The following is a 13,634-nucleotide window of genomic DNA, read 5'->3' as shown; positions in this document are numbered from 1 at the left end:
TAGTTGTTTTTTTATTGTGAAACTCCATTTATCATCAACATGAAAAGAATAAAAATCATACTAAAAAGTAAGTCTGAGGTTTGGGTGATTAATGACTGAGTGGTATAGGATGCCTACTTAGGTAGATGTAATCATTGTTGTAGAATAATAGCAAGTTACCTTCATGCAAGACTTCATAACACATACAATATTTTAGATAAGTTAATTGGTAAGATGAAAAGATTGCAAAGCATAAATGTCCAAATGGTGGAAGGGAAGTGTTATATAAAAGCATGAGAAAAACTATTGGAGAAAATATTTTCAACTATGGAATATATTAAAAAAAGCATGAAGCTACAAATTAGTGCAAAGTAAAGATGCCTGGAGCTATGCCAATTTGCTTGATGCTTGGGAATTAATAATCCTTGACTTCTTCTAAGTTCAGTCAGTTTCCAGGTTTGGCCCTCATCTCTGAGGAATTTCCCCAGCAGGGCTGAGCAAGATTTTAATTTCTTTGGTCCAGAAGAAGGCTCAACTTTCTGTCTCTTATGAAATTTGAAATATGAAACACTATTGAGAATGTTGCTTAAACACAGCTTGAATATTTGTAACAACTCATGGCCCAGTCAACCCTTATTGAATGAGTTCCAGGACCTGCCATAGTTCCAAGGCTGCTGTCATATGTAGCAACTTCCTACACTTAACACAGTTAACATTACTACACAAAACTGGTACTCATGGTTGTCTTAGCTAAATTTAGTGCTTTCAGCATAGGAATCTTGATTATTCATTTGTATTGTGACTGTAGTCTATCAGCAGCAGTACATGAATTGTTTCCCCTCTTATTTTCTGAGGAATGCTCACCAGGCAGTTTATTTAAAGCACATGTCATGTTGCAGTTTGTAGTGAAAAGGTCTTCAGGATACTGTTATGAACCCAGTGCTGTTTAAAATGATATGCTTTTACTGGTAGAAGTTATTTAATATAAGATTTGAGGTATCATTACTATGAATGCAAAACCCAATATACATCTATCGTTCCATCAGGAACATGTCAGCTTTTGATTCCTTTGAAGGAAGTTTTGATGCTACACTTCAGTGGATTAGGGCTAGCCATCTGAAGTTTAATCATGCCAAGAATGAGGCTTTTTCCATTCAAGTGACCCATAGGTCCTTATCAACTTCTAACCTTGCTCCTATTACCATTCTGTAGGGAGCAATCTTGAGTCTGTGTTTAGGAAATTTAACCACAGAGTGTATCAAACAAAAGTTTAGAAATTAGGTAACAGCTGTTGTTAGAGCTCTTTGTTTTCACCTCTGAAACATTACTGGATCATGCTCCGGATTTCACTTGAGGACCTTTGTAGTGATGATGTGTACTTGGAACTCCTTGAAATTAGATTATTTTAATTCATTTTACCTAGGTTTTCATATTATAACATTTCATTACATCCAGGGAGTGCAAAACTCCAAATCTCAACCCAGTGATATCTTCTTTTTTAAAATCACATTGCCACATCCAGTAGAATCTGCTGTTTTGTACTTATATGAATTGCCCTGCTTTATGTATATTGTTCCTATCAGAAAAGAGTAGCAAGTGTCCTGTCAACAATCTTGTCTGCTCTATTAATCTGTCATGGGACTGGTAATGATTCTAAGAATGTGTTTCATGTGTTCTGATATGCATTCCTTCTCTCACAGGGTCAATTTACGTCCACATCACTTTAAAGAATGTATCTCCGTGGGGAGCTATCACAGGTCACCTCCTAACCTTTCTCACAGGAATATTTTCAATGGTCATTTATTTATTCTTTATTTATTTACTTACTTTTTTCGAGGGGATAAGCACACTGGTCCAAGACCCCTTTTCAGGCATTATTGGGTGTCTTGCAGCACACTAGAATTGTGAAACAGACAGCAGCAATAACAATATCTCATTTAAGAGAAACAGTTATTCATTCAGCAAGAGTAAGCAAATATTTAAATGAAACAGCAATGCAAAGCAGGATGAATATAGATAAGTGAGTGCATGCATAGAAAATAATTATATGGTATATGCATGCGCACAAAGTATATAAGCACCTTGCCAAACAAAAGATAATTTCAGTCAGCTCATGCAGTATACATAATCATTAAATGTAATAGACAGGATTAGCCTAGTTTGTCAAAGCAGTCAGAGTTTTCAGCTTTTCTTCTTTTAGAAGCTTCTAAAACAATTTTAGATTAGAGGATTCACTATTTGTTTTCTGATTATTCCATGCAGCTGAAGGTATCATAGCAAACATGCCTTCGATCATAGTCATAGTGAATGGCAATCCTAAGTATATAAATACTGACAGCAAAGAGTCTGCATCTGTCTATGGCATTTATTTCCTGTTCTGATTACTTTTTTCTGTGTATGTGTGTTATGTAAATAGTACATGATCATCTAGAAGTACGTTAATAATTTTTGATTGATTGGTCACTTAACTGGCTAGATTCACACATTAATACTTAGCACTAATTTCTGAACTTCATACAGAATGTCCAAGCCATTCTTTTAGTTACACATATAATTCAGAGCAATTTTATTTCATTTTGTTATATTCATTTAAATAATAAGTGTGAGCCTTTTACAATTCCCTTGTAATTCAAATGTTATAGTGCTCTCCACTGATGAAAACTGCGCACGAATACATACCTTCTTGGTGGACATGTTAATTGTATATTTATATACTAACTAGTGTTAAGTTTTGCTTGCGATAATACTTCCCCAAATGGATAAATAAGATCTTATATTGCTAATTTCTACTTATGACCAAAAAACAAGGTTTTAGATTTGCATAATTAGCAGCTTCAGTTCAATACTGACTTATGCTTTACAGAACGCCAACTTAGAGACTGCCATTGCTGAAGCAGAGGAACGTGGTGAGACAGCTGTTAAAGATGCCAGGCTGAAGCTAGCAGAGTTAGAGGCTGCCCTACAGAAGGCCAAGGAGGACATGGCCCGTCTGACACGTGACTACCAGGAGCTGATGAACATCAAGCTGGCCTTAGATATGGAGATTGCTTGCTACAGGAAACTACTGGAAGGGGAAGAACAGAGGTATTTCTCATAAATCTGTTAAAAATATTTTGTTGTGGGCATATTTTACTTTCATAGTATACAATGTGATTGTACCGCGGTGGTGGTGCTGCGATAGCGTTGTCACCTCACAGTAAGACGTTGTCCCATTCGATTCTCAGCTAGAGCGTCTTCTGCGTAGAGACATACGTGAATGGGCGTACCTTCATTGTAGGCTGTGCATCAGGGCTGGTAACTCGGCACGTAAAAATCAACTACCAATCATTAGCGGATCGGAGTTCCGCTATGGTGACCCCTAACCGGGAAAAGCCGAAAGACACAACAACAAGTATACAATGTGATTATTATAGTTCTTTTTTACAACAGGAATCAGAAAATACCTTATGAGAATTTTTCCAATATTTTCTAAATAAAAATATGATTTTTTTTTTACTTCATAGAATTTATATATTTAAGTAAACACCAGTTTTGGGTGGATTTGAATTATCCTGTTTCTTAAACTAAAACATGAGCAGGAGCTGGTTCAATGCTGAAAGTCTCCTTTTAATCATATGTCATTGAATATGCCAGTGCTGGGAACTACTTGTGAACTAAATACTCATAAGGGAAACAGACTTCTTTACTACAAGCTCACTGCTATGACTATGCCATATCTCATGAAGTGTAACATCCAAGGACTTGGTAAATCTAACTGAAGGACTGTAAGAGGGACTTGGATATTCTCTTCTATCGCCAGAGTGTAGTTGTAAGATGTAATTTACTGACCCCAGGATTCTCAGCCAGTCCCCGCTCTAGAGAATTGCAGTCAGAGATGGGCTTTTTGAAGCAGCACTGAGTGTAAAACTATAGCTAAATAAAATAAGCACATTATGTGCATATTAGTTTCTCGTAAAACTCTATACATTTAGGAAATAGGGACTACAATCAACAGTAGAAGACAATTGCATTTATTTTATGACCATAATGTTGTTCATATTGTACAATTAAAATAATAAAAATAATATCAATACGCAGAGGGACAGAGCGGTAAATCCCAAATGGATAGTTTATATGAAATGATAATTCTTAATTTAAAATAATGTAGTTTGGTTTTGGTACTACAAGGGACAGTTATCTAAATAATTAGAAATATTTATGTTTATCAGGCAATTATGTAATTGTACAATAGACAAATTAAATGTATAGTCAATTTATGTCAAATAGACTGCTACAGAGTAATGTATCATTCTGGAATTACACCAAATTTAACATTTCTGAAATTTGATAATATTTTTGCCACTAAAATCAGTCTTGTTAAAGTATTAGTTTCTTGTGAACACCATTGCATCATAAGTAATAGAAACATTTATTGCATTAGAAATGGCAATCTTAATCATTAGTAAGGCCATTATATTTTTAAGCAAATGAGACATAAAAATAGGAGCATATTAGTCATCATAGGATTAGGATTTCAGCTGTATGCCATCCACATCCCTCATGGACCTGCGTTTGTTTTAACTTTCTTAGATTATAAGTCTCAGCCCTTGCACACTGCCTACAGTCAATTCCCTCACACTCTGAGTAAGAGTAACACTCCATCACACCTTACAGTCCCCATTACAGAAAAAGATCAGTTGAGACCCTTTATATTGTTTATAGTTGGTCCGCGGCTTCCACAACTCTGGTATCCCATTCGCCCCACTTGTGGCCTGTTTTCCATTCTGAAGCTATCATCTTTAACATTTTAATTTTGAAATGTTTTAATATTATTCTGCATGCATAAATGTCCAGGGACAGTAATTATCAACACAGATTTAGTTATGTGTATGAGTAGCATGACTTTATTATTATATTTGTACACTTAAAACTCTAGCTTTTGTTGAGTGCACTAAATGCGTTGGGTTCTCTTTCCTGATTTATAAAAAGACACTTCCTAGTATTGTATGCATGGCTATTTTATAACTACAGAATGCTAAAATATTTAATTGGTTGAAGTCATACATTTCTAGAAAAGCTATGGAAGTCATTGGAAATGCATTCTTTTAGTTATAAAAACATGATATGAGTAAGAATTTTAGTTATTAACATAATGTAATTAATACATGACTTATAGTCCACAATATGAACTTCAGATATTATTTTCTTTTTATAATTATTACTTCAAGTTTAGACTTATTGACATGTACAGTATAGTTTAGAACTGCAAATTGTTTAATAAAATGAGTAATGGACAAAGATGTTTGGTTCCCAACATACACAAACACATATATCAATAGCATCTGAACCTAGCTCAGTTCTTGTTAATCCCTAGAATATGTCAATACTTCTCACAGACTCTTGACTTTCAGCTCATAACACAAATATTTCAGATTCCATTTGCTTTCCATATTGCTGTTCAGAATGTTTCTTACAAAGATGATGTTAAACTTGCCAGCTTCAAACAATCTAATCCTCGGTATGTAGCTATAATGCTGTACAGAACCACCATCTTGCATCCTTTAGCAGGCACATACAATACCCCCCCGCCCACACACACACACACACACATACTACTTCTCATCTAGTCCCCAGCAAACATGTTGAATCCACCAACTTCCCAGCAGTCCATTCCACATAATATGCTTTTCTACAAACATACGTATGCTGCAGGTCTCTGAAGTTGAATTTTTCTTGCAGATATACTTGCAAAGAATACTGGCCTAAATTCTGGCCTAAATATTAAGCTCTGTATTTAGTTATGACATGCTTTAGTTAACTTCTTGATAAGAATCTGATTCCTTTTTTTTTCAAAAAATTAATTAAATCTAGACAAGTACATGATTTCAGTAGCTATGGAGCCCACAAGAAATTCATACTCTGTTGACTAAAATAGTTAATTTCTGTTGTGATTCAGTCTAAGGGCTACAGTATATATTTTGGTACCGGCACTCCATTTCAGTCTTTTCTTAGCCATAGAGAAAAACATACTATAGTGAATCATACTTACCCACAATATATAACCTGATACAAGCAAGTGACTTATATACATTTTAAAATGTATACCTAGTTCATATTATGTAGGAGAGCATGCACATTCCTTCTTGCATAACTTTTGTTTAAATCTGCTCTTCCCTGGTAATTACCCACTGTTTGCTCATTTGACAGAATGGAATGCAGTTGTCAACAGTCATGCCACACCATTTCTATGCATACCAGTCCTGCCCCTTAACCTCTCAAATTTCCTTTCCTCCTCAAGCCCCTTGGCCAAACATCACCTATACTCAAGTAAAATTCAAGAGCCAGACCACCACAGTGATGATAAGGATCTTATGGAATAGAACTGGACCTCTTTCACTCTTTTATTATTTCTAAAAATCATACAAATCATCAGTGGGAGAAGAATTTCAATACCCTTCTTTTGATCAGATATATGTGGTAAAAGATTTCAGAAGAAACATGTTCTACATTGGGGTTTCAAGACAAACTATGTCTCTGAATTGCATTCATGTTTTTTTTCTTGCCGTGTACAAGGCATATGTCTGCTTATGCTGTATCTTACTTTCTATGCCAGTACTCATCTTTTAACTAACAAATGTGCATTGAAGTGCCTCAGTGTGTAACATGATTGTGAAAGACTTCCTTTGTGATTGCTCAATATGTTTATTATACAATTGTGAAATGAGATTTCTCATTTATTGTATTTGCACAAAACACGTGACACAGAAATTTTTAGGTTACATATTTCTGAGTTAAAATATATAGCTATTAACAAACCACAAGTGAAAGAATTACATGTTTACACAGATATATATATATATATATATATATATATATATATATATATATATATATATATACACACACACACACACACACACACACACACACACACACACACACACACACACACATATATATATATATATATATATATATATATATATATATATATATGTGTGTGTGTGTGTGTGTATCTATCTAGGTATATCTGTCCATATCTATACAGATGTAAGTACACAACACACACACACACACACACACACACAAATATATATATATATATATATATATATATATATATATATATATATATATATATATATATATATACACATACATAGGTTCATAGGTTCATAGGTTTATACTAGGCTATCTGCCCTAAGGCATTTACAAGCCTAGCCCAAAGTTTTGTGGCTTACGCCACCCCTTACATGAAAAAATACTGTGCCCATTAGTTTGTTGTGCCTCTGTCCAGCAGTGACACAGAGATGATTCCCGGGTAAACCTACGATCTCCCATCCACAGGTCAAGATTTCTCTTGAACAGAGCCAACGAGGTGCTCTGCCTCACATGGACCGGGATTTTATTCCACAGCATAGGGAGTCTCTGAGTGATAAATCTATCCCTCCAGCACGTCCTATTTATATCCGTGCTAAGGTTTAAGTCACTTGCTCTAGTGGTTTTGGTGGATTTGGATTTTTTGAGGTGGAGCATGTCCATTAATTCGGGTTGGACATGGCCTTGTATGTCAGGCACATGTCACCTCTGAGCAGACGGTATGCGACTGAATAGAGCTGGAGTTTCTTCAATCTGGCAGCATATGACAGATTTTGGAGTCCCTTTATCCTTTTGGTGAGGAACTTTTGGGGTCTCTCCAATTGCTGCAGATGTCGGGTGAGATACATCCCGAATGGGGCATTGTACTCGATCATTGGTCTGATAAGTGAAGAGTACAGGGGAACAATGACCTCACTAGATCTGGATGTGAATCCCTTCATGATCAGGTGGGCAATGTAGAAGGTCTTTCTAACCACTTTAGCAACGTGAGTGTCAAAAGAAAGGCCACTGTCAACCTGGGTCCCCAGGTCCCTGATAACCTCTTCTGTGCTTAGTGGATTGCCACCTATATGGTAGCTTGGGGTTACCTTGTTTTTCCCGAAGGGTATGACTATACATTTTTTGGCGTTTAACTTCAGGCCATGGCTCTGGCACCAGCTGTCTGTTTCCGTGAGTCCCTTCTGAAGGATATCCATGTCCGATGCACTTTCCACTATGGTGCCCAGTTTTCAGTCGTCTGCAAACTTTGTCAGCCAAAGTCCTCCCGTGTTGGCCTGTACTTCTGAGAAGTAGATGCCGAACAATAGGGGGCCAAGGACCGAGCCCTGTGGGACACCACTTGTGACCGGCTTGGAGTCTGACATAGCGCCAGCAACTCTAACCCTGTGGGTTCTGTCCTTAAGCCAGTTTGCAACCCATCTTGTGACATATGGGTTTACATTTAAGCTGGTAAGTTTTTCTACAATACCCGAGTGGGGTATTGTGTCGAAAGCCTTTGCAAGGTCAAGGTAGGCTGTATGGACTGCCTTTCTCTCATCAATGGCCTTGGTAACTGTTTCGAAGAAGTCAACCAAGTTCAAAAGGCATGATCTGCCCTTGACGAAGCCAAACTGGGTCGGGTCCAATGTCTGCAAGTCCCCTATATCTTTGTTTATGAGCTCCATTATGATCCTCTCCATAGCTTTGCAGACTAGACTTGTTAAGCTTATGGGGCGGTAATTACCAGGGTCCGTAGAGGCACCGCCTTTGTGGAGTGGGACCACAGTTGCTGTACGCCACTCCGTGGGCACGTATTCTGTGGTAAGGCTGAGATTAAACAGCTGCCTTATGTGCGGGTTTAATTCCTCATTTAGCTCATGTAGCACACAGCTGGGGACACCATCTGGTCCCATTGATGCTGTGTTTTTAGCTTTAGAAAGAGCAGCTTTCACCTGTGCATTTGAGATGTCTGGGAGGCTACAGTCCGCTGGGATAGTTATCTCTCATTTAGGGGGGGAGAGGGGGGTGAAGTTTGCACTGTACCTATCTGCCAGTATGTTGGCAATGTCTGTGGGTTCAGTGATTTTTGTATCATTTTGGACTAATTCTGAGCATATCTGGGAGTTTCCACCCAGGTTCCTAACATAGCTGAAAAAGGCCTTATGATTGTCCTTTGAATCCATGGCAATTTTTCTCTCAAAATTGGCCTTAGTTGATTTTATGTTTTTTTTTATAATATATATATGTGTGTGTGTGTGTGTGTGTGTGTGTGTGTGTGTGTGTGTGTGTGTGTGTGTGTGTGTGTGTGTGTGTGTGCGTGTGTGTGTGTGTGCATGTGAGTGCAAAATATCAACAAAATGTTTAACATCAGGATCTAGGCATACAACATCAGACGGATATATTTCCTTAAGAACAAGATATCTGATTAAGATGAGAGATAAAAAATATAACAAATGGAAGGTCGAACAAAAACTTTGAAAACTGAAATAAACAAGCTGGACAAACAGATTAAACATAGTGTGAGACAAGATCAAGAAAAATTTGAAGAAAATGTATGTAAAGATATTGAGCAAAATATGAAGCTTTATTATACAATCAGCCTATATAGAAGATTCTGTAGGAATGAGAAGTGTACAAATTAGTTCTCTGACAGAGTAGCTGATAGAACAGACTACCAAATTACATTAAAGTAAATACTAGTTTAGATTTTTTTAAGAACAGCCTAGACCCTTATTATGGGAACAAGTGTTATGGTATATTGATAAGATAGAAGGGCATTAATACCCATGCTTGAAATATTTGTATGTATATATCTATATGTACATCTATATCTCTATCCAGCTCTCTCTCTATGTGTGTGTGTGTGTGTGTGTGTATATATATATATATATATATATATATATATATATATATATATAGATATATATATATATATATATATATATATATATATATATATATATATATATATATATATATATATATATAAAGAGAGAGAGAGAGATTGATACATAGAGAGAGAGATAGACAGATATACCAATATCCATACATGTGAGCTGATCAGATAATTATTCTGTTTTGGTCATCTTGGGATTTGACAGTCACAGTTCATCAATTCCCAGTTTGTTGACCATATGGAAGATGCAGAAGAAGACTTTCCCTCCCCCATGCAAGGCCTACAGTAAAGTTCATTTTAGAGATTTAAAAGGTTCTAAGTCATTGAAATGTGCCAGCAAACAGTGATTTGAATAATGATGAAACACACACACACACACACACACACACACACACACACACACACACACACACACACACACACACACACACACACACACACACAAAAAACCTGCAAAGGATGAGTAAAATGCTGCATTGCCTGCCGGCATGTATTAAAGCAAATGCCCAGGCATGGATATTTTTTGTGTCTTCTGTGTCTATATTTCATTTTTTTTTTATGGAGTCATCTTTCCTTCAATACTGAATTATATTTTCACTATTTGAACTGCATTGCAACATTGTTTTTGAAGGTCTTCACCACTAGTAGTTGTTTGCTGTGCAGTTGTTAACTATTATGCACGAGATAGGTACATTTAGATGAAACTGCCTGCTAAGTGTTTGATTTAAGGAATTTAGCACTATAGATTATGCTGAACGTCAACAGCTTATTTGTGGAGCACAGCCATATATCAAAGTAGCTAATAAGGTAGGGTAATATGAAAAGCATGTTAAGTAGCTATATTGCTTACACTAATGTGGACATATATTCTTTCTTTGCAGGATTACTGGTGAAGTTACTGGAGACACCAAAGTTTATGTTCAGCAGACAACGACTTCAATGTCGGGCAGAGGTGTTGCAGGAGGACTGGTGACGGGGTCTGGTGTGGGATCGTTGAGCCTTGGAGGCAGTACTGGCATTGGAAGCTCAGGCCTTGGGTTTGGAAGTAGTGGGAGCTCCAGTGTACTGAGTCTGGGTGGTGGAGCAAGACCTTTTCAGGGTGGGCTTAGCTCTGGTGGCAGTGTTGTTAAAAAGACAGTTGTTAGCAGCAGTAGTAGCCAACGGTCATTCCGGTAAAGAAACACTCTTCTGTTTAGACATTGATACTTTTATAAATCATACTACAACAGTACAAACTGTTAAATTCAAGCACACTGTTAGACTATGCTTTCATAAAATTTCAGAAACTGACACCATATTGTGGATTGTTTAGCACTGGCTAATATGAGTTACACAAATACACTTGACATGAAGTACCCAATAGCTGTGCAAAATTTCTGCACATGTAATGCATAAGTTCATCTGTGCCACAAAAATGCATTTCTAACTGTAGTATTCCAACAACTGATTATTCATACTTGCAGTACCATTTTCTGCATAAAGCTTTAAAAAAACTGTTCAAATACTAATGATACTTCTGAAATGTTATGGATTCTGTAACAAAGTAGTGCTTGACCACTCTACCTTACCACTAAGTAATAACAGTGGAATGGTGCCTAATTTAGGAAACCCTTTAACCCAAATTAAGAAAAGTGTTTGAGCAATGTCCCTCTGAACTTCTCCCTACATCTGACAGGCCAGATCAAAGGTGTATGCATTACGTTTGCTTATAGCACTTTTTTCTTTTTTTATCCCATTTCTGTTGTAATACATAACTATGCAGAATTCTGCATGTTTTTATTATGGTTAAAATGCCCACGATGTACATATTTGTATTATGATAGCTGTATATCCCAAAGATGTATGTGTCATTTAACACACATTAAAATATCCTTTTAAAAATCAGTCTTTACAGAAGTACTTTTTAAAAAATTCATACTAAGATATGACACATTCTGATACTGTCATTTTTATTTATTTTCTGAAATCCTTACAAGCATTCTGTACCATGTTTTACGTTTAACATTTTCTAAACATGTCACACTACCATCTGCTCCACTGTTAAAATGTTTTTATGTATCCATCCAGATTTTGTAATGTAGCTCTAAAGTGGTTCTTATTTTACATTAATTGCATTGCAAGTGAAGTAGCGCTTTATACCTTAACACTTGCATGCTGATGCCACAGCCGGCCTTAGCACATGCCAACTAGGCAGCCGCCTAGAGCGCCACTCTAGCAGGGGCACTTTTCCAGCAATTTGGATGGTGTAGCTAGACCAGGATGGGGGAATAAGGTGGTGTTGGGTGGTGCTGATGAGACCTTTTGCCTAGGGCACCAGTTGACCAAAGGCCGGTCCTGTCTGATGCCATAATATGTCCCCTGAATATATTGGTTTTGTTAATGTTTGTACACTTATGAAGCATTCCTCATACCAAATGCATTTGTATTCTACCATGTGAGGGTGCAAAACTTAAAAGATAATAGAAATGTAATATATCCCTATATGATGCTTCAAAGTCCACATTATTTGTTTCATAGTTTTAAATAATAGAATAGACAAAGCAGTAAAAGGATTAACATTTTACAGGGCTTCAGAAACATAGAGGAAACCACTGAAATGTCTCTATAAATTAAGACAAAAATTATGAAACTGTCCATTTATTTTTCAGCATGATCCACATGGTTTTGGAAGAATGAACATCTCAGATTAGTAATTTGATACCATGCAATGATAGGAATGATGAATAACTGTTAGTACCAGATAAATATATTACTTATTATGTGCCTACAGATCCTTTATAGCAAGTGATTAAAAACCTGTTATGAACCAGTGGCAACCATTTAAAACCTTTCCTCCCTTTCCCCTCTATGTATTACCCAAAACTAAGTTAGTAAATGAGTAGCTATTTCTAATTAAGACCATCCCCAAAGTATGGAAGTAGCATACATTGGAAGTCTGGAACATTAATTAATGCAATAAGCTGCAGCAATTCTAAAGAATGAATTGACAAACCTCAGAAGATATACTTTCTAGTGTTCTAAGTTTCCATTAATTTGCTTATTCAAAAAATAAGAAATCATCTATAACCACTCATGCATAACAGATAAAAAGAAAATGATTCATCGTTTTCTTAGTATCTTTTGGTGTGTTAACATTACAAAGCATATGAAGACCCATTCATCACATTCCAGTCTCAGGTCAGCAGCTTATATTTAGTTGTTACAAACTGTGTGAAACTTTCAGTTGTCAGGTCAACACAAACCTGTACGTAATGAATGTTATCATAACTCCTGTTCAGTAGTGATATATCTTGTCAGCAGACAGTAGTCTAATAACTCCCTGAATATACTTATTAACTAAAAATATTTTCAATATTGTGTTTGGCTATGCCTGGAAGGCAAGAGTACCAGGAAGTCCAGTTAATAAAACCCTTATTATTCTGTATCTGTGTTTGGAGAAGCAGTGGTGCTGTGGTTTATTGTTAAATATAAATGTTTCAGAATGTATTTGTACTGTTTGATATATTAACAACAATAAAATGCAATAAAACTATCTGTGATTGTCTGTTTTTTTTCTCTATTACAAATCCCTTGCAATTATATCAGTTAGTGAAACAGAGGAATGAAAGTTAATAATTTCTTCAAAAATACAGCCTGTTAAGTCTGTAGTTGTATGCATGTTAGGCTTATCATTAGTGTTATTGTGTCTCTCATTTGCTTTCTTATATAATTGATCAAATTATTTATAAAAGTGCTGGGTACTTCGCATTTATTCTATTTATTTACAAAGCAGTGCTGTTATCCAAACTTGCTGTATAATTTATGGCAAGATATTATATGGAGAGCAATTTATGTTGTATAATGGAATGAGAAGTAGACTGAAGAAGCAATTAAAATAAATGTATTATCATGCTGGCTTTCTGCCTGGCTGTAACTGACATTG

General features: G+C 36.1%; 1 protein-coding gene across 2 annotated transcripts in view; it reads left to right on the top strand.

Moving 5' to 3' along the window:
• LOC122811777 (keratin, type II cytoskeletal 6A-like) overlaps positions 1-13,244 on the top strand; it is a 268,176-nt gene extending 254,932 nt beyond the window's left edge. For both annotated transcript variants that reach the window (XM_044083837.1, XM_044083836.1), the window contains exons 7-8: positions 2,843-3,063; positions 10,594-13,244. In XM_044083837.1, coding sequence (XP_043939772.1) covers positions 2,843-3,063; positions 10,594-10,888 — 516 coding nt within the window. In that variant the 3' untranslated portion in view covers positions 10,889-13,244. The remainder of the gene's footprint in view (positions 1-2,842; positions 3,064-10,593) is intronic.
• The last annotated feature ends 390 nt before the right edge of the window (positions 13,245-13,634 follow it).

Source organism: Protopterus annectens, chromosome 9.part0 (genome assembly GCF_019279795.1).
Source record: "Protopterus annectens isolate FY-2018-M chromosome 9.part0, PAN1.0, whole genome shotgun sequence".
Classification (NCBI taxonomy): domain Eukaryota; kingdom Metazoa; phylum Chordata; order Ceratodontiformes; family Protopteridae; genus Protopterus; species Protopterus annectens.
The sequence above is the reverse complement of the archived record's forward strand: the minus strand, read 5'-3'. Positions and strand labels throughout refer to the sequence as shown.